Source organism: Grampus griseus (genome assembly GCF_964374135.1).
Source record: "Grampus griseus genome assembly, chromosome: 5".
NCBI lineage: Eukaryota > Metazoa > Chordata > Mammalia > Artiodactyla > Delphinidae > Grampus > Grampus griseus.
This window is the reverse complement of record NC_138998.1, coordinates 75,502,270-75,526,396: the sequence shown is the minus strand read 5'-3', so window position 1 is coordinate 75,526,396 and position 24,127 is coordinate 75,502,270. Positions and strand designations below refer to the sequence as shown.

General features: G+C 52.3%; 1 protein-coding gene across 1 annotated transcript in view; it reads left to right on the top strand.

Moving 5' to 3' along the window:
- The window catches only part of PDIA5 (protein disulfide isomerase family A member 5), a 92,290-nt gene that overhangs the window by 30,108 nt on the left and 38,055 nt on the right, over positions 1-24,127 (top strand). Inside the window, exons 4-10 of the mRNA XM_082654587.1 lie at positions 3,798-3,881; positions 4,143-4,188; positions 8,086-8,178; positions 11,145-11,205; positions 16,080-16,147; positions 22,701-22,792; positions 22,886-22,957. Coding sequence (XP_082510713.1) covers positions 3,798-3,881; positions 4,143-4,188; positions 8,086-8,178; positions 11,145-11,205; positions 16,080-16,147; positions 22,701-22,792; positions 22,886-22,957 — 516 coding nt within the window. The remainder of the gene's footprint in view (positions 1-3,797; positions 3,882-4,142; positions 4,189-8,085; positions 8,179-11,144; positions 11,206-16,079; positions 16,148-22,700; positions 22,793-22,885; positions 22,958-24,127) is intronic.

Genomic DNA, 24,127 nt, shown 5'->3' with positions numbered 1-24,127 from the left:
CAGTCACTCCAACTGACAGTGACTTCGGGGAGGGTTTGATACTTAGGCTGCGACTTCTCAAAGTCGAGTACCTCCCCTTCCCGAGCCTCCAGCACCTTATTTCTTCTCTTTCTTCCTACTCTTACCCCCCACCTTTCATCCCTGGGTCTGACTCCCAGGAGTGTGAGTTGCCAGTCTCTTGAATGATCGCCACTGCACGTGTACATCTAGTAAACACAGCACCACGTACCTGCAGCCACTCTGCCCTGCTGGCCAGCAACCCACATCAAAGTCAGACGAAAACGCCCATGTGTATGTGTCTATCTGGGTCAGGGGTGGGGAGGGAAGTGTGAAAAGGCCTCGGTGACCTTTCACATTCTCTGTAGAGGAGAGCCCAGGGAGGTGGGGGAGGAGGGGATGTAGCAGGTCATGGGTGAGTAAATGGGCAGAGGGTGTTGAGGCTCCAGCCTCCCCAGCAGAAAAGGCTGGTTCTTGCAGGACAGTTGGGGGTGGCAGATGAGGACCTCTGCATGGCCAGTCCACTCTCTGTGGTTGTCCCCTCCCTCTCCATCCCCGGCAGAACAGCTCATTTTCCTGCTCACTGCCTTTGTCTTTTCCCCCCAGAGCCTCAGTCACTGGCTAGAGAAGGGCGGCAGCACAATTAATTGTGCATAATCTATCAACCCAGATCCTTTTAAGTCCCTGAGCTTGGGTAATTTCTCCCCTTCCTGAACTCTTATGACTTTTATTGTCCTGTGCAATTAGTGCGCACACACACGCGTGCGCACACACACACACACACTCTGAGAGACAGAATCGTAGGAGGGAGGGGAGCCAATCTGAGAGCGCACTGTCAGGAATTTTCACCTGGCAGGATTCCTGGAGCTCAGTAGGCAGAGCCCAGAGAGCCAGCAGTGAGTGCCTCATCCCAGCGCAACAGCCGGCATCATTCACTCGCTCACTCAGGCTATTTATAGAGCGCCTGCTATGTGCCAGCAGCTGTTGGAACCCTGGGGAACCAGCTATGAACAAAATAAAGCCCTCGGCTTGGTGGCGCAAACCTTTCTGATGGGGGCTGACAGTGGACATGCTGGTCAGGTGTGGAGACAGCGGGGAAGGGCATGTGACAGTGCTGGATGAGGGGGGCTGAGGCTCTGGGGTCTGTGCCAGAGATGCTCGGAGAGGACGGGAGGCTGGCTCCCCACCTACCCGTCTGAGAATGTGTGCGTGTGCATGTGCGTGTGCGTGTGTGTGTGTAGGGGGCAGGGAAGAGGAGAGAATCATCGGGGAGTGTCCTATAACTTAAGGAGGGGAGAGGGTTGCACAGAGTCTGCCACAAGGAATCGTGTGGCAGTGACAGAGCTGTGGTCACTGGACAGCTGTGGGGGCCATAGGCTGCGGGCTGGGCTGGATGTGCTCTCGGGGAACCTCCGTGCCCCTCCAGCTTTACCCAGTGTCTTTGGAATGTTGCTCCTAAGCCTGGCCTGGGCTCACCGGGAGAGTGACACTTTTCCATGGAGTGGGTTCCCACACAGCCGGCAGGGATTGGGGTTGCAATGATGGGCCCCATCGCTTCTCTCTCTGCTTTGTAAAGTCATAGGCAGAGGCTGCCAGCCAGGCTCAACGGAGGAGAGAGCTGACATGGGGCTGCCTTGCAGTCTGGGTGCCCCCGCTGGATGCCAGCATGGGGCGAGGGGGGCCGTGGGCACCTGGACCTCGTTCCTGCTGCAGCCACTATTTGATGTCACATTTGGGTGGACGGTGGGTGGTCACAGAAACAGGTGCACGCAACAGAACAAAGCCGGACAGGGAAAGTGCCAAGGGAACAGTTACAAACATCTAAGTCGAGCCCTCCTGTCTCCCCTGGGGCAGGGAAACGGTGCCTCAGACGCAGTTGTCACACACAGACCCTCTGCCTGTCAGTGTGGCTTCTCCACAGAGCGCCCTCAGGACAAGGCAGACCGAACTGTAATCGCCACCGTCAGTGGAGGTGAGCCCAGCAACCCCACAGGGCTCTAGGGTAAGAGTTCAGCCACTGGCTGCGTGGGCTGCCCTTATAGGGCCTCCTGATGCACGCTCTCAGCCCTTCTGGGTCCCCTCCGCAGCCCAGCTTATCCCTTCTCTCTGGACTCCCTATCTCAGAAGGCCCTTGCCAGCCTGAGGGAGAGGCCACAGCCTTTCCTTTCTAAGTGCTTCGTGTGTTTCTTTAGTCCCCTGTTTGCTGGGGGTGCCGATGGGGGGTGCTGGAAGCTGCAGCGGCTGCAGTGATGGCCACCACAGGTAGGGCTACGCAGGGAGGGAAGGCTCTGGGCCTGGGCTGGGCTGGGCGGCCCCTGGGAGTGCCTGACACTCTCCCTCTCCGACCCACACACCTGTCCCGCAAGACATGCTTCTTGAACTGCAAATGGCACATTTACACTTAAAATGAGGTCCCATAATTTTGCTTGTCCGTCGATGAGTGTGGCTTTTAGAATTGAGCTGAATGGTGTAATGAGTCCATCTGCTCTGGGGCTGGTGCTCAGCTGTGTGACGCTGGTGGCCGTCGAAGGTGCTGAGGTAGGTAAAACAGGTGGGAGCCGACAGGACTTCCCTCAGGTGGCTGTCATCCCTGGCAGAACAAGGTTTCTCATGCGGTGTAGACGCCGGGGACCAGTGGGTGTGGGTGTGGGCGGAGGTGCCCTCGCTGAGTCCATTGAGATGCGGGGAAGGGTCCTGCAGTGAGGAGCACGGCCCTGCGGGCACGGTAGCTGGCTGCCCCTGGCTGGCTGTCGGGCAGACCTGGCTGAATGTGGTGAGGTGGTGGGGAGGCCGTGAGAACAGGTGAGGTTTCTGGGGGCGCCGGCGTAGGGCACACGGGAAGCCGAACCTCGTGGTGGGGGCAGAGATGTCGGGGAGAGGAGGAAGAGCAGAGCGGGGCAGGGGCAGGTGTCAGAATCACCTGGGAGGCTCCTTAAAACACAGTCGCTCGAGGACCCGCCGGGAGTTTGGACTGAGCAGGTGTGGGATGGGGCTGAGAATTTGCACTTCTGACAGGTTCCTGGGTGGTGGTGATGCTGCTGGTCTAGGGGCCACATCTTGAGATCCCTGGTCTAACGGAAAGGGAGCCAAGATCAGAGGAGGTCGTGCATGAGCACTCGGTAAATGGTGAATGGCGCCCGGCAGACTCTTCGTATGAGAAGAGTTGCAGGAGTGTGATATTGCAGACGCTAGCACTTCACCAAACCTTTCCCCTTTGTCATTTCGGCTTTTGTCAATACCTGGTCAGATTTCATAACTCCTTCAACATCGCAGAACATTTCCCTCCTACTCTGGTTTGATGGTATATAGCAGGTGGCATGTGGCACACATCAGAGGTGTAAAAACAAAAACTTGCTGGGGCTGCAGGTAGAGCTTCTGAAGTCGTGATCTGCGGGAGGGTCAGGGAATCAGTATGCTTAAAAACTTCCCCAGGTGATTCTAATGAGCAGCCAGGACTGGGAACCACTGTCCTGAGCTTATTTTCCTTCTTAGAATGGACCATCTGCCTTCTAAGCTTCTGGGGCACTTCCTTTGTCTGGATCCATCACGTTGCCCCTTACAGGTAGTGATGTGTCCTCCCCACCTGCTTGCCCCTGTCTTTCCAAATCAGTCCAGATCCTGTTGGTTTCTCTACTTCCTCCTGTTCCCTGAGAGCCCATGCGTAGTGAGGGCCTCACTTGCTACTGAGAGTTCCAAGCTACCTGCCTTACTCTTGGGCCACCAGCAAATTTTACTCCGTTAGCACCTTCGTGAGGGCTTCAGATAACAAGTGTCTTTTTCCTGACATTTGTGTCTTTCAGTGACGCAGAGAGTAGAAAATTGTGCAAGAAGATGAAAGTTGACCTAAGCGCAAAGGACAAAAAGGTCGAATTATTCCATTACCAGTAAGTACGTGTGGGCATTTCCAATTTCCAAGTAAATGCTGAAAGCTTTCATTGGTATTCTCAGCAAACCGCGATTTTTAGTGAGATTAATTTTATTTCAGAATGGTTCTTTTTCTGTGTTTACAATTATTTCTTAAAAAAAAAAAAACTTGACCTGTGTTCAGTAACTGAATCTTATTAAGATGCTGCGGGAAACCAAAGGTAAGTAAGTGTCTTCACAACCATTCCTAAAGTTAACACGTTTTTCTCCTCATTTGACAGGGATGGTGCGTTTCATACTGAATATAACCGAGCTGTGACATTTAAGGTAAATTTCCCTCCCTCATTCTCAGCAGAGGAGGAAGGGCAGAGTGTACAAATGCCCTTCCAAATGACCTGAGGGATTCTCATCTCTAGAACATAGATCAGCAGAATACCTGGAAAACTTTGTAACTGTTAAACGAGGGGGGATAACCGACCTTGTAGACAGTTTGTGACTCTATCAGCAGTTGTCCAGTGATACGTATGACGTCATGCCCTCCCCTGCAAAGGCCTGAGTCTCCCTTCGCTGTGGCTTCAGAGCCCTCCCTCACCTCTGCAGTGGTGTCCACAGGGGCCACCCACAGGCTGGAGGGGGCCAGCTGTGCCCAGGTGAGCACAGTGTTGTAGAACCCGGGCAAAGCAGCACCTCTGGGGCTGATGCAGCTCATTGCAGATGAGATGCCCATGTCAGTGAGATCGTTTCCTGCTACAAATGCAATTCGGAAGGAGATGGAAACGCATCAGTGAAAATAAATATGGAGATCCTCTGACCTGCAGGTGCTGTCCTGTTAATCACAAAGCAACTCCCCCAGCCCTGAGTCCTTGCACTGCCCTTGGATTCTCCTCCTTCAACATGTGCATTCCCTTCCTCAAGTCAGTCTTCTTTTGCCTCTGGTCCAGGCAGCATCCCCCTGCCCTGGCTGGGGCCATGTGTTTCTTCTGTTCCAGCATATGCTGAACCCACCCTCTCTGACTCTCCTGCTTCTCAGACTGTGTTAGACCCTGGGCTCCTCTCTCATTGTCTCTCTCTTTCCATCTGTTTCCTTCCATTCTTTTCTGTCTGTCCATCTGTCTGTGCAGCTGTGCCCCTCTACCTCTGCCTCTCTCTCCCCACCCCCTGGTCATTTCTTGTTTATCCACTAACACTTGTTCTTTTTTAAGTTGCTGCAGCTTTTACCGTACACAGGCTCAGCCTGATTACTCATCATCTTAACACCCACTTAGCCACTTAGAGAAAACTCTCCCAACTAGAGTTACTTAACCCCTCTTATTCTGTGTTAAGACGTCAGCTGAAGTCCTTGGAGGGAACACGTGCTCCGCAGGAATCAGACTTCGCTGGGTGGGGTGGGGGAGGTGCTGATGGAGAGAGGGGCGGGGGCTTTCCGTTTTGTGTTTGGAGGTTGTGTTCAGTTTATATTTAGCTGGCCCTCTGAGGAGTCTGTCCTGGGCTTGTGGAGCAGAGAGCAGCAGCTGCTCAGAACTGCAGTAGCAGGAGAGGAGCCCGGGTGGTCTGGACTTGCCTGGGTGAGGGAGGCCAAGTCCTGGCCTCTGTCTGCCTCCTTACAAAGACCAGGTGTGTGGGACCCGCTTGCTCCCGTCCTTCCTGTGATTTCAGCATCAAGAAGCTGGAGAAGTGGGCTGAGCATTGTACGGGGTCAGGGCCTTGGGCAGAGAGAGGGCATCCTTGGTCCCAGGGTCCCCGAAGTGCGTGGGGCCATCGAGGACTGGAGTAGAGCCCCTGGGGTTCTGCAGGGTGGGGGGCGATGGCGGAGCTCCCCGTGACTGCCCGATGGCTCCCGCTTCTTACAGGGAGCAGCCACGAGCAGAGCCCTCCTTGGTCACGGATCCGTTTTCCTTTCAGGGTTTCTCCAGCCTCTAACTCCGGAAAGATGCAGGAGGCCCCCAGCAGGGTGGGTGCACAGGCTCAGGCTCATGGTCTGGCTGTTGTTGCTGTCACCCTGTACGGTCCTGCGGGGGCCGGGTCACAGGGACTAGGCCAGGGTCCCTAGAGTCCAGAGGCCAGATAAGTGAGAGTGTAAAGAGCGGGGAACTCAAAGAGGGGGCCTTCCTGTATAAGCGGCCTTTTGCTTGTCAGCCGACTGTCCAGCAAAATCCTTACTGTATATGAGTGGTGAGGACCAGAGGTGCCTGGAAGGCGAAATTCGGGGGGCCCTCGGGTGACCTTCTCCCAAGGCCTGTGGCCGTGGGTGTGGTTTCCCAGCCATGCAGACCAAGGTGCAGGGTGTTGGGCAATCTTCCTGGGATTCAGAGCACCCAGAATAGGACAGCTGACGGCAGTGTCCCAGGTTCCCCTCCCTGCAGACCTTTCTACCCAAGGTCTTGTTGGTTAGACTGATTTGGAGACTAAGAACCTGTGGATGGAATTATTCAACTTCAATTAAAGAAGAATCACCTGAAAAGCAAAAGATTGGTAGTATGAATGTTTCAATTATTACATTAAAAGAAGTGATTTTTTTTCCTTTTTCCATCCACATTCGTTTTTTCCTTGATGCTGAGGCAGCGGTGGGGGTGGTAGCCCTTTAACTTAGCTCGTGCTGGGATGGGACAGGAGCCTCCCAGAGCAGTAGGTCCTACCTATTTTGGGTTCCTAATCCCACTGAGAATCTCCTGAAAGCCATGGACCTTCTCCCTAGAAACAGTGCGCATGCATACATTGAAGGAAGTGTTTTCCTGTGAGTCTGGGGCTTCACAGACTCCTAAAGTCCACTGTGTACCCCAAATTGAGAGCACCGGCACTGGATCTTCTGGAACAGCAGGCGGGTGGGCACTTATAAGCGTCTTTCTCACATGGCTTGTGGCTGTGAGTATGGGTTTCAGGACAGCCCTGCTGCTTCCACTTTGGCTTGTATTGTCACGGTGAAGCTCTCACTAGGGACTGAGAGAAGGCGATCTGCCTTTGCCTGGTGGAAATGGCCCACTTTTCTTGCCAGCAGGCATTTCACAGCTCTGTTTGGACAGACAGAGAGCGTTACCTGAATGAAATTCTGCGAAGTCCTGGCTGTCTCCCACTCTCCCATAGTGCTCTTTCCAAATAGGAGTTTCCAGAAATAACAAGCCTCCCAGGTCCTCTATGTGTGACCGGTGGGTGGGCTGCATGCACAGGCTCATTACGGGGGTGTTTCCTTTCTCACTGCAGACCTCCCTCCCTTCTCCACCCCAGCACACCCAGTTCCTCATCTGCTCCCTGGAGCTTGGTCAGAGTGGGCAGAAATAACAGAATCTTGCATCAACCTGGGGGACACTGAGGGGTCATCTGCTGACATGGATGGCCAGCAACTCCTTTCCAGGGTTGGAGGGATGGAGCCTCGGCTGGTTTCTGTTACCCGTTTCTGGCTCTCACAGGCTTTGAGCAGCATTTCCCACACGACTGTCTGAGAGGGAAGGGAATGCAGCTTCTGTCCTGGATCAGTGAACTGTGGCAAGTGGGGAGGGGAGCAGAGGGATGTGCCCCCTGTTCCCGGCTGCATGTGTGTCCTGCCCGAGGGGAGCAGAGATTTGCATTTGCTCACTTGTCCACAAGACAAAGGCTAAGTAAGCCCTTTATCCTGAAGGTCTTGGTCCGTCTAGAAGGGGGTCCTTAAGGAGAGAAATCCAGCACCCAGGGGGCCACAGCGATGAGCACCCTGCCCTGGGGGCTTCCCACCTGAGCCTCACAGGATGATCAGGATTTAACACACTCCCAAACCAGTTTAGATCATGAAATACCAAGCCGGTTACAAGCAGCTGTGATCACTTGCTTATGCGATTGACAGTTTTAGTGGCTGCCTGATGTGTAAGTATCTTACTTTGCACAGGATTGAAGACCTCTATTCAAATTGATCAGGGAGACTTTCTGGAGGAGGTGAGATTTATTAGAAGCACGTGCCTCTGTTTTGAATCAGCCAACTAATTGTCTCAGATTTCCTCTCTTGTCCATGAAGAAGCATCGTAGGTGTCAGTGGACCAGAGTTAGGTGTCATGTGGCTGAAAAATCCTGGTGGGGTGCATTTTTAGGGCCCTTAGTAAGCTGTCAGTGGGTGATAGTGTGGCACTCCCCCATAGGGCACAATGCATCCCGTTCCAGGCACTTGGGTCTCCAGGTAGGGAACAGGGCAGGTTCCCGATTCCCCCACCTCCCTCTTTTCCTGGCTAAAACGAGTTTTCCCTTCTCTCTTTTCGTCAGTCCGTAGTGGCATTTCTGAAGGATCCAAAAGGGCCCCCACTGTGGGAAGAAGATCCTGGAGCCAAAGATGTTGTCCACATTGATAATGAAAAGGTAATTTTTCCGTATCAGTTCTGATGGGCTCTGGAAGCTTCCCCCCTAACCAGGGTCTCCCAGGAGAGATGCCCAAGGAACTGAGAAGTGGGAGTATTTGGGGGCCTCCAAGGGAGCTGGGCCAGGGCCCTAACATTTGGTTCCCCTTCCCCGCTCTGACGGAACGAACAGGAGGTTACAGGCTGACTGCCTGAGCCCTTCCCCTGTCCTTTGCTGCCTTATATAATGTATTTTAGCGTGTTTAGATTTTCCTTATAGGGATATTGTTTAAATGTTTTCTCCTCATTAGGTTATTCAGTTGTTGGAACTGCCTTTGTGTTTTTCGGGTTTTATTTTAAAGTGGGTTTTGGTTTTTTGTTTTAAGAGTAATCTGTGAGGTTTGGGTTGGATTGCCAGAGCCTTGGGTCAGGTCTTCACAATTCTGGGTCACTGTGTTAACTTTGAACAAGTTATTTACTTCAGTTTCTGGATTTGGCTGGTGTGGGGGGCTGGGGTCAGAAGGGTGGTTCTGATGTACGGTCTCCATACAGCCCTGACCCTCCTCCTCTCAAAGCCTGCCCCGCCTGACCTGCACGTGCCTCTTTATCCATGTGTACCTGTGTTTGTGTCACGCACACACGTGTGCCTTACTTGCTTGGCTGTGCCTTTACATTAGGATGGGCAGGAACTTCTTTGTCACATTTCAGATGGCCTGTGAGACAAGCAGTGCTTTTTCGTAGATGGAAGGAGAATGTTCGTTTTTCTCTTGATAACATAAAATGTGCCTTTTATCTTCCTCTGCCTCCCCTTTTCATTTGAAATTATTGACTCTTGATGCTTGTTAGCTCAGAAGAAAATGATGCCATTTATACTTTCTGCAGGAGAGATCATGTGTGATCATCGTGGGCTAACCAAGTAGGCCTTTCAGCTGAGGGGTGATTCGATTTAGGGGGTGGGCATCAACGTTTCTGGGGTAGAAAGTGCCAGTGTCCTCAGCTTGAAGATGAAGCCTTTTCAATAGGCATGTTGGGGGAAAGGAGGAGGGGCAGGTGTCAGGAGGTGGCGGCACCTGTGCCTGTCGCCAAGAAAAGACAAACAGCCTGAACTGATGGTTTCTCCCGGGTAGATTTTGTGGTAATACGTGCTTTCAGCCTCTCTGGAAAGTGGTTGCCTGCCGCCTCGCTCCCCCAAAATGTTCATGTCCTGAATCTCCTGAAATTGCTCTTCTGTAACTAGAAATATTAAGCAGAAATATTTTTTCTACACCTGTAGGCAATCCTCTTGTTATACTGTGTGCTGCTGCTTTTCTGCTAGTAGAAACCCCGTAAAATAACAAGTTCCAAATTCACGTTTGAATTGCCAATTTCTGTTTGTAAGCTTAGAGTTCCACACTTAATCTGAAGGTAATTAAGCATCTATGAATGTAATGTGATATTGTTACTGTTCAGGGTGTGAAACCAAATTGCTACAGGCTCAGAAAAACCTTTTCTTCTCAGATCTTGTACCGGTTTTAGCTCCAGGGATTCCAGAAGATCATTTTCAAAGCATCCTCCACCCCTAGTCAGGGTCAAAGATCTTCGTTACTAATTCTGTCTTAAAATGAGTGCCTTAACCCGCTAGTTATGAAAATAAGAGTAAACATTTTCAGAATTTGTTATGCAGTGTTATAAATTCCCACAAAATATTTGTAATCTTTTTTATCTAACTGAAAAATTATAAGTACTGTATGTTTATTGTTGAAAATTTAGAAAATTCAGCTTAAGCATAGAAGAAAAGAAAAGAAATCATCCCATCCCTCCCCACTGAGAGATACCCACTGCCAGTATTTTCTGTAGCCTTCCAGGCTTTCTGCTTAATGCACACATAAATACTGTTACTCACAAAAGTGTCATCACATTGTACATGCTGTTTTGTAACTTGCTTTTCACCCTTACTTAATGTAACATGCACATCTTATTGTGACATTAAATATTCCTCTTCATCATTTTTAATAATGCAGTCGTATTCCATTGTGCGGGATGTACCATCATCTGTTTACCTAATGCCTTGTTGCTGCCAGAAAGCTGCATTTTGAAATTTCCTCTTATTTCCCTTATTATTCAAGAGAGAAAAACCTCTAATTTTCTTCCATGGAAACTGGTTAGAGGAGCTTATTTGAATCAAAATATGCTCTGTCATGGTGCTACTCCGCAGTCCTTGACAGATTTGCTTTTTCCCAAACATCATTGACTCTGGTTGGGAGAAAAGTCTCCTGCCCTGGTTTACACTGAAGTATCTCCTTTAGCACTGTTGTGACCACTTGTCTTTTTACATTTATTATATTCATTTAACAAATGATTATATTATTGTCTGATAACGAGCCAGGCGCTGTTCTAAGGGTACAAACACAAATGATCCATTTAGCTTGTAGCCTCCTGGGAATGGGGGTGCATCTCATCCTTACGCTCCTGTGAGCACCATGGTCTCCTCGGGCCCTGGATGGTGGCTGTAGGGCTGGGCTGGGGAAGATTCATAGCGATGGGTTAACCCCGTGTTATGTGATGAGCAGATCTGCACCTGGCCAAGTTGGGCCTCCGTGAATACAACAAGCACCACCACAACAGAGCCACTTCATAGATCGCATAAGAAGAGACAGCCTCATGGGACCCAGTTAGCTCCTTGCCGTATTCATTGTTCAGTGGGAGCTGAAAGTAACGCTGGTAACCTGGTACCGACTACTTCATCCCACCAGGTGGCCTTTGGAAAGCCATCTGTCCCCTCGGGCGCTCAGTTTCCCCATCTGTAACATGTGAGGTGGCTAGAATAGATGGTCTCTGAGGGTCTTTCAGCCCCTGACATTCCAGGACTCTGCACTGCACCCCCAGCCCCCAAGTCAGACCATGGGATTTCCAAACCCCCGCCGCACTCCTCCCGCCACTGTGGTTCCCCCGGGAATGTCGTCTCCATTCCTGCGTTGTCTGTAACCTGCAGTGTTCTCTGTGCCTCAGGACTTCCGACGGCTCCTGAAGAAGGAAGAGAAGCCGATCTTGATGATGTTTTATGCTTCCTGTGAGTGACTTTCTCCTTTGGGTTCAAGTCAGACATTCAGACTCTGGGTGGGGCCGCTGGGGGCGCAAGGGGGACTGGGAACTAGCCCCGGGCCTCCACTTAGAACGCCCAGTCACGGCGCTCACACCGTCTCCGCCTGCACCTCTTTTCCTTTGTCTTTTCGTCTGGCTCCGCCTCTCCTGCAGTCCACATCCGTTTTTCTCTTGCTGGCTTCCGCATCCTTCTAGCCTCTTCCCCCAGCAGCAGCATGGGCCTCTGCTCCAGGTCCCTCCGCCTTCCCCGCCCTCTGCCTCCTGCGGGCCTGTGGCCCTTTGCTGGCAGCCGTGTGCCCGGTGGAGCCGCACCTCGGCCCTGGCTCGCTCTCCTTGGCGGCGGCGGCTGCTGACCGCCCGGAGCCTGGCCGGCCTCGGGGCGGCTGCATGTCCAGCTCTGGTTCCCGCAGAGCCACCTGGGAGGGCCGAGGGATCAGGACCAGGGAGAAGGGGGCCCACTCTTGGGGCTCAGTCTCTATATGAGACAAGAGGTCGTGGAAACAGCAGTAGGATCATTGAGATGACGACCAGGAGACGTGGGTTCTGATTCCAGCTGTGCCACCCAGCAGGCTGGGTGACCTTGGTCAAGTCCTTCACTACTCTGTGCCTCAGTTCCCATTTCTGTAAGGGAAGGAAGGGGTTGGATCAGTGCAGGGGCTTTCAAACTTTTTGACTGTATTTGTAGTATTAAACATATTTTACATGGCAGCCCAGTATATAAGTAAGCTGAAAAGTTTCACTAAACTAAACCATACTTACCCTTACTACTTGCCATCCACTCCACCAGATATAGAGCACGTTGATATTTTCTTTTTCATTGTTTTATTTAAACATTAATTGGTTTTTCCTACTACTTCGTAACCCTCTAATAAATGGTCAGTGAATCATGGCCTGTGGGCCGGCTGGTCAGTGAATCATGGCCTGTGGGCCGGCTGCCTTTTTTGTAAATTAATTTTTGTCGGAACACAGCCACCTCTGTTCATTTGCATGTTGTCTGTGGCTGCTTTCAAGCTACAACTGTGGAGTAGAGTCGTTGACAGTATGTCCTCAAAGCCACAGATATTCCCCCATCTGGGCCACCTCTGAAGTCTAACTGGTCCCCCCCACAGACTGAAAAACCTCGGATTAGAGCCTGTGTGTGGCCTTAGAGCTCGATCTCTGTGAGCTACATGCGCCTTCAGGAAGCCAAAGGACTAAAGGCCGGAGCGAGGTGGGGGTTGTATGTGATGGGAGGTGGGTGTGCCCAGGCATGTCTGTGGCTCGAGTGGGTATCACAGGCTGTGGCACAGGGTTCTGTTTCCTCTTAAAAGCCTGCCTCCAATCCCCCTTCCTGAGAAGTTCTCCCAGCACAGGTTCCTCCCATCTCCACCCTGCTGACCATGCCTCCCCAGGCTGGATGCCCTTCTGTGGGTTCTGCCTGACTTGGGCCTGTGGCTTGTTCACTATGACAACAGCCTCTCCCCAGCCCATGTTGATTGCTGGGTGCCCCCCACCCAGCCTCCCCCCACCCCTCCCTGCCCCAGGGGTGTGCCTGCCTATGGAAAGAGGCCCTGGAGTCCCACTTCCTATTAGAGCCGGCGCCGCCCAGGCGGTCTGCTCTTTAACCCCGGGTCAGTCTCTCTATTAATATTCACTTGTTGGTTTCACCCCTTTTTGTTTCTCCTTGGAGGGATCTTACTACCTGCCCAGCTGTGAATTGCTTCAGGAATGATCCTGCCTGCGTAGTCCCTTGAGGACGGGCCTCCCTTCGTTTATCTCAGAACTCTTCAGGTCTCAACACATTGGTTAAATGAGACTAAACCAGTGATGTCAGTATACAGTACGTGTCACAAGGCGGGGTCATGGTATAACCGTGCAGGTTTCAGCGTAACGACATTAGGTAATCTCGGGGAGAGGTTCACTAGCAATGTGCACCGAAGTGTGTCTGCCAGTCCCCCTGCCTCACCCCGACTCTCCAGGCTGTCAGGAAGGGCGACCGTCCTCCTCATCACAGCAGGCAGAGCTGCGAGCAGGCTTATTATCTTTGTAGAATAGGAAGCTGAGGCAGAAGAAGCTAGGATCCTGGTAGGTGTCATAGAACAATGAATAGTGGAGAGGGAGGGAGAAAACTCGGGGCTGTTAAGTTTACACTTGTGTGGGATCAGATTGGTTGGCCTCCTGGGTCCCAGGTATCCCCAGATTGTGTTGTTGCTGTTGTTTTTAATGAAACGAGCTTGTGCTTTTATTATACTAGTCCAACCAAGCAGTCATGGCCTCATAATTCAGCTTATTCCTGGGAAACACCAATTCCCTAACTGGGAAGTCCTTTAGGATTCTTTGATCCTAACGGATCAAAGATTGGGATGAAGGAGCCTAAAGGCAGTGGAAGCCTTCAGTTGTGACAAATCTGGGTCCCAAGGACCTACTGATTATTCAGTGAATGTTCGTTGACTGAATTAATGAGAAAATAAAAGGGCTGGTGCTCTAAGTTTTGGGGTTTGAGAGTGATAATTAGTCTTCTCTCTTCCCCTTCCTCCCGAATGAATCAGTTGAAAGATAAACTGAAATAGGGATCACAGTACGAGCTCTATTTTTGGTAAAGCTCAAGTGGCAACTGGCTTGGCCCAGAGCTTCCTGTTACTCTTCCATCTCTTCTTCCCCTCAATAACTTCTTCACCCGGTACTCCACCCATGGGGACAGCTGGCTGACTGACACTTGTTTAGGAGTCACGGGGGATACTGTCGTTGCAGGCTGTAGACCGGCAGAGCTGGGGGAGAGAGGCCACACCTGTGAGGATAGGCAGTAAACTCCTGAGTGTGACCCAGTGGGTGTCCAACTTCCCCCATCTCATCAAGTCACTGACTAAAGGGGGGGGGGGTGAAGGGCTTGATGTGTGCCCCCTTCATCCTCTCTCCTGGGGAGTGGAGTGACATCCCCATTCCCGGTGGAAGTGTCACCCCACCGTGGATGGGGAGGCAGGTTCTCAGGCCTTGTGCTGGTAGAGGCCCCCCTGCTGGTGCCTAGTTCTGCCCGCCCTCCCAGGTGTTGGCTCTGCCCTCAGCCTGCAGGGCAGGTGTTGTCTCCACCTTACAGATGGGGAGGCTGAGGCTCAGACCGCTTACGTTGCTAGGCCGGGGTCACACAGGCAGCAGTGGTCAAGGGGTGATGCACACCTGGGTCTCATTCTCCCCAGAGCTGAGCTCCCTCCTCTGCTGCTGCCGTGCGGCATCCCATCCCTACCACGTGGCATCCACCTGGTGGAGCTTGGGCACCCCAGGGAGTTGGCATTGCTGTCTCTGTTTCCATTCTTCTCTCCGAATCCCCACAGAGGGAACAAGGCCCCCTGACAAGTGTCATATTCCTCCCTTCCAGTGCCTGTGGGGACCATGCTGTGGTGGCAGCTGCTGGGGAGAGGTGCTTCTTGTCTTCTGAGGGCAGATGCTATGGGATTGCGCTGCAGGCTGACCTCACAGCAGCTCCTGTGTCTCCTTGAGTCTGAGCCTGAACTAACAGCATGTACTTAAGCCCAGGCGTAATGCGCTGATGTGTGTGTGCGTGTCCATCTGTTTGCCAGGCAGGAACGTCAAGGAGGGGGCTGTGGGCATTTTGAGAGTTCTATGTCAAAATATCCTGCAATGCATCTTGTCTAGTAGACTTGGTGCTGGGGAGGTTCAGGTGGTCTCCGGGGAGTTTTGACCTGCTCACTGTTCTCCAGTGTCTGTATCTGGCCCAGTGGCTGAGAGCAGCTCTCTACCTGCGTTACTCTGCCCACAGCCTGCCAAGGCATTAGCTAAATGTGGGTTAGAGCTTGTTAGTCTGCTGCTGCGTGGCCCTGTCCCCACTGTGCCGTGTCGAGATGACATCCAGACTGACGTGGGTTCCAGGCAGCTTTGGTGTCTGTGGCCTTCAGAAGCATGTCAGAGCCTGTTTTGCAGCAGAGCGGCTGTCAGAAAGAGTAACAGCCTTGTGTGTCAGAATTCCTCCTGTCTGAGGAAACTGGGGCTCGTGTCCTGCGGTGTCAGTGCCCATGTGTGGCTTGTTCTGGTTGAAGGGAAGGGGTGGGTTTAAATCAGAGTCTCTCTGAAGTAGGAGTGGGTGTTTGAGGCCTGGCTGTCTTGGCCCTGAGCCCCCCAAATTTGGAGGTTTCGCCACCCAGGAGAGGAGTGTGACCGTGGTGGACCAGAGAGGGTTGAGTCAAAGACATCACAGAGTTCCCCAGTGTCAGTGCTGGAAGGGGCCTGAGGCCATCTGGTCCAACACCCCTCATTTGCCGGAAGGGGCAGCAGCCCAAAGAGGTGACCTGTCGGGGCCCTCCAGCAGGTCGAAGGAAGATGAGAACTTGAGTGTCTGATTCTGGCCAGCGCTCGGCTGCCTCTAGCCATGGTGTGATTCATTGTTAATGAAGGAAAAGAGGCAGAAAATCCTCAAAGCCATTGTATGTATGGTTGCACATTTTTCCTCCTAATAGCATTTGATTCAGGTTCATCTGCAGCCCCTGGCTGGGCAGCGAGGGGAGGCTTTTAGTTGCGCACAAAGTGGGTGCTTTCCTGGCACCTGCTCCGGCTCCCTGAATTCCTGTTGAACTCATCCTCAGCTCTAAATTATTCAGTGCTTTGCCCTCCCCCAGCTGCGTCACGTTTGCTTGTCAGTCCCGCGTTTATTGAGTGACTGCTGGGCTGGGGTTTGTCAGCTCTTGGGGGTCTGGGGCCTCTGCCTCTGTCCCCATGTGCTCCCAGAGCCTGGGGCAGTCCTGGCTTCTGGAGGTGGGATAAATGCTTGTTGGTGGAGGTTGGCCTGAGGGGAGAGAGGGCGGAGCATGGGGCCAGTTGTAACCGTTTGGTTTTTCTCCTGCCGGTGACTAGGGTGCAGCGTGTGCAAGAGGATAATGCCGCATTTCCAGAAGGCTGCGACCCAGCTGCGGGGCCTGTTCGTAAGTGAGGCGCCATGGGCCAGGCGGGGCTGCCTGCCAGCTCCCTACTTCTCCCTCTCTCCCTGGGAGATGGCGGAGGACGGGTGCAGGAAGAGGGGAGAGGGCAGGTTTTGAAATCACGGGAAGGACTTATTCTATTACTGCTGCCCCTGCTGCCCCAGGCGTGTGGTTCAGAGACCTGTCCTCAGTGGATGCTGAGAACTGGCCAGAATTGCTGGGACCAGGAGAATTTGGCGCCTGTCAAAGACCAGTAATGAAATAACCAGGAAACCAGCAAGGCACGTTCGGTGTTGCCGAGAGGCCAGGGGCCAACAGCAGACTGTCAGGGGCCTAGAATGACGGGGGCTGGGCTCCAAAGCAGGCCGAGGCTCCCTCGGTGCCCGGGGAGCCCAGTGGCAAAGAAAGGGGGGCACGGTGACACCAAGGTGGGCCCAAAGCACAAGAGGGTCCATGAGGCAGCCTCCTGCCCGGGCTTGCAGGGCTCTGTGGTTCCTGTGAGGCAGGAAGAACGTTGGAACCACAGCGGGGAGAGGCGGTGGGGAGCTGGAAACCTGGGCCCACGGGTTCTCGGAAGGAGAGTGTGCCGGGGAGCAGGCGGGAGACAGGGTTGTCTCAGGGATGCCCACCTTTAGCAGACAGGAGGAGAAGGGGAGCCACTGAGGAAACGGGCCTTCAGAGAAGTAGGAGCAACCAGGATGGTCAGTGAGGGAGGAGGGGAGGCCGGGGCAGTCAGACCTCACCCAGGGCTGAGCCTCAGTCGCTGACGGGCCTGGTCGTGTCTGTGTGTCCTTCGCCTTGCCAGGCTTGTCTCTTCTGTGCCATAGGTCTGTCCACTTTTGCACTTACCCCGAGCCACAGAGGTTTGGGGGTTTTTGTTTCGTTAGTTTTGGGTGTTTGTTCTTTTTTCTTCTTCTTGGTGGCAACAGAAAAATAACTGCTAGCTCCTCTGAGAGCATGGCGAAATCCATATTCCGTTCGTGAAAAGTCATCAGGTGCCATCTCAGTGGGGTGGGCCAGAGCCCCACCAAGGGAGTCCTGAGATCTTAAAACTGCACCGTGATCTTTATGGACCAAACTAAGTTGCTGATTAGTTCAGAGTCAATTAAAAAAGGTTTAAAGGGCAGCCCCTGAGCACGGTGACAGCCCTGCTAGCTGGCCCCAGGACTGGGTTGCAAAGAACCAGGTGCTTTCTCTTTTGACCTCATTTCTGGGAAGACACCAGTGTCCTGCTTGTTTCTCACTAATAAACTTTTAGCAACTTGCCTGGAGACATCTGGCCCTGGGGCACACATATATCACTCTGGGGAAGTTTCACTTCACATTTTGGGGCCTCAATAGATACCATATTTTAAGATTATTTCGCCTGGAGAAGAGACTTAATTACCCACAGAGTTCTTTCTGCTGCACCTGTATACACTTAGACAACCGTTCAGCTCAGCCTCCGAACTCTGTAGTGCAGTGGAGGGTAAAGAACTCCAGCCCCATTCAGATGACAGATAAGCTGGCCAGCTCCGTCAAAGCAGGTGAGGTCTTGGTGCCAGTCTCGTGCACTTTCTGGAAGATTCTCAGCCAATGCTGCCTCTCCCTGCTGAACTCAGCATTCCTCCAGGCCCCTCCTGTGCTCCCCCAGAGCCTGTCCCTGCCTTGCATGGTCGTGTCTGCTCATCTTTGCTTCTGTTCCGGATCGCTTTACCCACCAGTTGATACTAATTATAATAAGGTTTTCTCACTGAGATGTGAGTTCTCGAGCGTTTCTTCAGCACAGAGCACAGGCCAAGCTCAGAGTAGGTGCTCAACACATGCTGATGAGTGAATGAATGAGCATGTGGCTTACTGGGTACATTTTATTTTAAGCTCTATATTTACATTAAAAGCGATATTCTCCTTTTAGAAAGGAATTCAGAGCATCAGTTCCTAAGGACAGAGGCAAAGTGGGAAGGATGTCTGTGGGACAAGGGCCCTGGGTTCTTTTCTGGCCCTGGGTTCACAATAGGTTCACTTGCAAGGTTAGCCCTGAAGATTACTTGTTAAGGGTACCTGCTTCCAAAAATGGAAAAAAAAAAAACCACCCAGTACCTGCTTCTCCTGCTTGGGCCCAGGTCAAGAAATAGAAAAAGGTGACCCTCCAAGTTCCCTAGACAACGTTATGGAAAAGTCAGTGGGATTGTTCAGGTACCCAATGAGGCTGGCCGATTCAAGCCCAGCTTTGGCCAGGTGTCAGTTACCTCTGTGTTACGTGAACTCATCCATTACTTTGCTTCTGTATTTTCTTTCTTGGGGTTTGTTTTGTTCTGCTTTCCCCTTAGTTTCTTAGGAAAGCACCTTTTGAAAAGTTCTCACCCTTTCCCAGCTCCATAAAGGAGGAAGGGTCTGAGCCACCGGGGCCATCACCTACTTCAGGAGGCCTCTAGAGGCCAGGGCTCATGGGGCGGCCACAGCTCCCCAGGAACGGGGCAGCCAGAGGTGTGGATTCCTTTTTGTCCTTGCGCACGGGGCAGAGATGGGCTGCTGGTCCCCTGAAATCAAAAGCTTGCTCCTCACCGCACTGCTGAAATCCAGCTGGGTCAGCACCTCCTGTTTCCTCTTCACCTCTGTCATCTTTGGGCCCTTTTTGGCTGGCCGTGTCTGTGGCAGGGGTTAGAAACCTTCCTCCTCTACAGATTTCTTGGGAGGTGTCCAACCTAATGATGTCATTAAGTTGGGAGCGAGGCTGGGTCAGGGATGCACAGCCTTTGCCATTTTCCAGACTCAGATCTGCCTCTTGTTTTTTGCTGTCGCTGACGTCTGGTGAGTCATCGGCACCTGTCCCACCTACTCCTACTAATGGACATCGTCATCAGCAGCCGCTCCCCGTCTCAGAGCAGAGCCCATCCTCGTCTGTCTCCTCTTCCCAGCCTTGCCAGTTATTGATGTTCACACTGAGTCTTTTGTTAACCTTGGCCGTGATGGGCCATCTGGGTGTAAACAGTGAAATGTGTCGGTCTTGGTGACAGATGTGTGCAGATCAGACTGTGGTGCTGGCTGTTGCTAACCACTGGGAGATCTTGGGCAAGTTGCTTTGGAGCCTTCACTTCCCCCATCCTTAAAATGGGGATGATAACACCAACCCTGCCCATCTCCCTGGGCTGTTGGGTGCGCGAATGGGCTGGTGCGTGGAGACAGCTCTATAGCCTGCAGACGCTTCACAGGTACAGGTGACTGACACCTCCACGCGGCTCCCACTGCCCTGTGCTTACTGTTCCTTCCACTCACTGAACGGGGTGCTGCCAAGGGTCTGCTTTGCACCCTCCTTCCTTTATTATTAACACATTGGAACAAGGGCCTGGCCCTGTACTCTCCTTGTCTCCTATGGACTGACCCTCAGTGATTTTTATCTACATTTATAGCTCAACACAATGTAGCTCTGTGGAGCCTGAGTCTCTAAGCTCCAGTACCACATGGCAGACTGCTTGCTTCCCGTCTTGGGCTGCATTCTTCTCCCTGCATCCCAGATGCAGGATGTCTAAAATGAAATTCAGTGTCGTTCCATCGGGCAGTGGCCAGCTTTCCCTCCCGACTCCTCCTGAGCACCGCAGGCTCCTCTGCAGTGTGCCTTTTTGCCGGGCCATTGTCATCCATCTGTCCCCCTCACGTCCTCCATCCTCTCCCTGCCCACCAGCCCGGGTCAGACCCTGGTTAGACCATACAGGGTGGTTACCAGAGACTGCTGACTTGTCTCCCCGACCTGTGACTTTCCCCTTACAACCCCCGATAGCTCTCCGGCACCTCCTGAATAAAGTCCTGGTTTCTTAGACCTTAAAGCCTGGTCCACAGCGACCTCGGTGAACTCGCCCAGCCTTCTCCCCCTACTCCCTTCTGTGTGTCCTACAGTTAAACCAGCATGGTCTCGGTTCGTGAGCCACGTCTTGTTTTGTCTTGTCTCCGTTTTCTCTTCCTGGAATGTCTGTGGAAATCTTACCCTCCTTGACCACTAGCTCACACGCTCCTGCTTTGTGGAGTTTCCTTGATGGTTCCTGTCACAGCATGGGCTGGACACGAGGAAGATCATGTTATGTCAGCCGACTGGCCCCAGGCACACATGGCTCGGTGTCAGGCACGGTGACCCTAACTTCTCCTTAGGTTGAGACCAGTTTTGCCTCATTTGGATTCACAGACTCCAAAAAGTGTTTGTAAGTAGTCGTTCAAAAACCAGTTATCTCATTCACTAATAAATGACCGCAAAGTAGTCAGAAGTGCTACAGAAACTCAGAGAATTAAGAGTTCATCACAAGCAAAGGTGGTTTAGAAAGGCCACCTAGGGGAGTGGGATGTGATTTGCCTTCAAAGATGGATGAGTCTTCGGTGGTAGCCGAGAGAGGGGGAGCGGGCCACATGGGCAAAGGGGGTAGAATACTCGAAGTCAGGGCCAGGAGAATACGGCATGGGTTCTGGGAGTGTGAGCGCATCTGCAGAGCTTCTTAGGGGTATCAGTGAAGACGGCTAACAGGTTTTGAGTGTTGTAGATACTTGTACCATCTCATTTAGGCTTCACTGCAACCAGAGGAGGGGGCTGCAGATGAGGAGGCTGAGGCACACAGGTAACCGTGACTTGCTCAAGGAAAACATCTACTGAGAGAGGAGTTAGGATTTAGACCCAGCATCCTAAGCCCTGAGCCCAGGCTCCTAGCCACTGTGGTATATTCCCATCTGCAAGGGGCCCCAGACGGCAAACAGTCCAACTTCCTCTCTGTGCAGAAATCTCAGACTGTCTCATTCCTGGGAGAATTAAAAACCTAGACCCTAGCAGGTGCACAATTAAGGCTTTTGTAGGAAAGAAGAATTAAAAAACGAGACAGGGACCATATGGTCTTTGAGTGTGGAGTTAGACTTTAGCCTGCATTCAGTGGAATTGAAAGGTTTTGCACCGGGAAGTGATGTAATGAAAGAGGAGGATGTGGAAGATTAACCTCGTGGTGAATGTGCACTGACACTGGGGAGACCAATTAGACATTAAAAAAGAACTCTAAAGTAGACAATTATTACTGGAACAGGCTGCTGAATCAGTCTGGGGAAGTGAGCAGACGGGCTCTTAGAGTGTTCCAGGGCTTCTAGTAAGTTCTGTCTCAGGCTTATTTTCCCTGTATTCCTTGTAGCATTCCACAAGGGGGTGGGAGGAAAAAAAAACAGATTTAGCAAGCATTTATTGTGTGTCTGCTGTATGCCAGGCACTGTGCTAGGTACTTAAAATGGTTCATAAGATACGTTTAGATGCCTGTAGGGATGGAGCTGCCAGAGGCACAGGTAGCTACCATTACCCAGGATTTGGTAGGAAATAAAGAACTTGAGCACCCGTTTTGTGCTAAAACCTCTGACTTGGGTCATCCCATTCAGTTCTCTCAAGAGCCCTGTGATAGGGCTCACCCACATCTTCCAAACAGGGAACCTCGGGGAGGGTGAGTGACTTGTCCAAGGTCACGCGACTGCCAAGTGGAAAGAGTCCTCTGAATCAAGTTCATTGTCCACTGAGACTGCTCTTTCCCGTTTTCTCTCCCTATGCCTCCTTACATATTATTCAGCAAAATTCCGCTTCCTGGTTTCTTCTTTCTGCTTCTGTAACTGCTGCTGACTTTTTTGAACTTCCTCTGTCTGCCCCTCTATGCCACCCGGCGTTGTGGAACAGCCCTTTTACATCTGGCCACACTGTGTTCTCTCATGAGAACAGATTCAAAGTCCTTTTTCTGGGCACCTGATCCTGCCATATAGAAAAAAGTTCCTGCTTCAGGAAAGGAGTTCTAGGGGACTCATTCTGGGTTGTTCTCAGTACATAGGCTTGTCATCAGTAATACAAGCTACTACAGTTTTCCTTTCCCATTCAGGGGTGTTGGATATGTGGACCCCTGCCACCAGAACATGTTCAGACTTCAGAGATGATGCTCAAATGATGCTGTAGGTGATGGTCACCCACAGGAGGCCTAACAGGGTTTGGAGGGAGGAGAGTTAGGCAGGTGGATGGTCATGAGAACCATGCAACCTCCTTGGCCACATTAACTGTGAGATCTGAGAATGTTGCACATGAAGCCGGGGCGGACAGACTGAGGTATCCAGGAAGGTGTCCAAGGGTGCCTTAGAGTGGCAGAGTGGCTCAGTGGTGATTCCATAACTTGGGAGAAGAGTACAACCTTAGTTGACATGGGCAGAGAAAAGGCATAATAGGTACTTGGGTGGCAGTGAACCCACTCTAGGACCTGGTTGACCTTGGTAACAAGGCCAGGTTTCTTCTTCAACCCTCAGAACTTTGTTTTGCTCTGGGATGGTTTTTCCCACAGGGCAGGCAGGAGGGAATGCCTGTATGGGGGGCAGTCCTTGGGCCCAGATGACTGCTTCTTCCAGAGCACTCGGGCATCGTTCCGAGCTGGCTTGGCTATCCTTGATCCCCCGCTGCCCTGGGCTGTGCATCAGACTGTGAGGCTTCGTCCCCATCGTCTGTTTCTGGTGGGACAGCTGGGCAGGCATGGACAAGGTGAGGGCGTCTGTGGGCGGAGAGTGGACAGGTCTGTTCTCCCTTTGCTCCCAGGTGCTGGCCGGGATGAATGTCTACTCCTCGGAATTTGAAAACATCAAGGAGGAGTACAGTGTGCGCGGCTACCCCACCATCTGCTATTTCGAGTAAGTCCCCTGCTTCTCTGCTGACGCCCGCTCCCCTCCATGATGGCGTTTGCCTCCCTGGCTGAGCCCACAGTGTCTCCTCATGTTTCACAGGAAAGGACGGTTTCTGTTCCAGTACGACAGCTATGGGTCCACAGCTGAGGACATTGTGGAGTGGCTGAAGAAGTAAGTTGGCGTATGCCTTGGTGGGGCGGGGGAGGGTACCCAGAGGGGGAGGGGCATCTGCCAGGCCCCAGGGTGTCCCTGGGCACAGGGCTCCGTCTGGTGGTTGGGAAGAGAATGAGGAAAGAAAGGACCATTTTGTGCTGCCCACGCAACTGTCTGTGGGCTGCATCTAGGTGAGGGTGGGGATCTGTGCGTGCAGAATGTGCGAGTCGGGAGGATTTCATGTGACTGGCCGTGACGACTGCATTTCAGATAGGTTTTTTCCCCTTAGTCTACCTGATGGCTAGAAGTATTTCTCACCCAGGATGGCAGGTTTGAGAGAGGTTCCGCTGCACGTCTCTCTGAAAATAGAGTTGTCAGTCAGACGCTCATTTCAAACACAACACTTTGTATTATGTGCCGTGAAGCTAAGAAGTGTCCTCGTGCCTTAGATTTGCAGACTGCTTTGCCGTTCACCGTGCAGCCCCGCGGAGCTGCTTCGTAGCAACCTGTGGTCCTGTTTATAATGTGGTTAGATCCTTATAACCCAAACCGCCCGTGCACCTGGAGTCCCCCGCCCCCCATGCTAGGTGTGTGACTTTTGCGTGACGCTTGGACCCTGACTGGTGTGTTGGATGGGGAGTCTGTCTCCCCAACACCTTCTCCGTGGCCGGAGCTCTCCTGAAGCCCACGCCGGAGCACTCACCTGCTCTGGGCTCTGCCTGTCACCGGCCTGGCACTTGTCACCGCCAGTGTGTGTTTATTTGTGCACAGTGCTTAGAATAAGAACAGCATTCGGGAGCATTTTGGGAGCTCCACTTTGTGGCTGACCCTGTTCTAAGCACCTTATGTCTCATGGAATCCTCAGGACAGCCCCATAAGGAAGATATTATTATGACCCTTATTTCCTGAATGAGGTAACTAAGCAGAGTGATGGAGTAGCTCGTCCAGGCTCCTGCAGCTGCCAAGCAGAAGGGCTGGGGTCGGCCCCCGGCAGCAGCTCCCCCGCGTTCTGGCCGGAGCCTCTGCCCTTTGCCCAGCTGCCAGCACAGTGGCTGTTTATTGACATTGTTACCACAGGGGCACGGGGTTAAAGGATTAGTTATCCAAAGCAGTGAGGTTGAAAATGTGTATTTTCAGAATGGGAAAGGAAGATAAATTTTGTACTAAAAAAAAAAAAAAAATACCCCA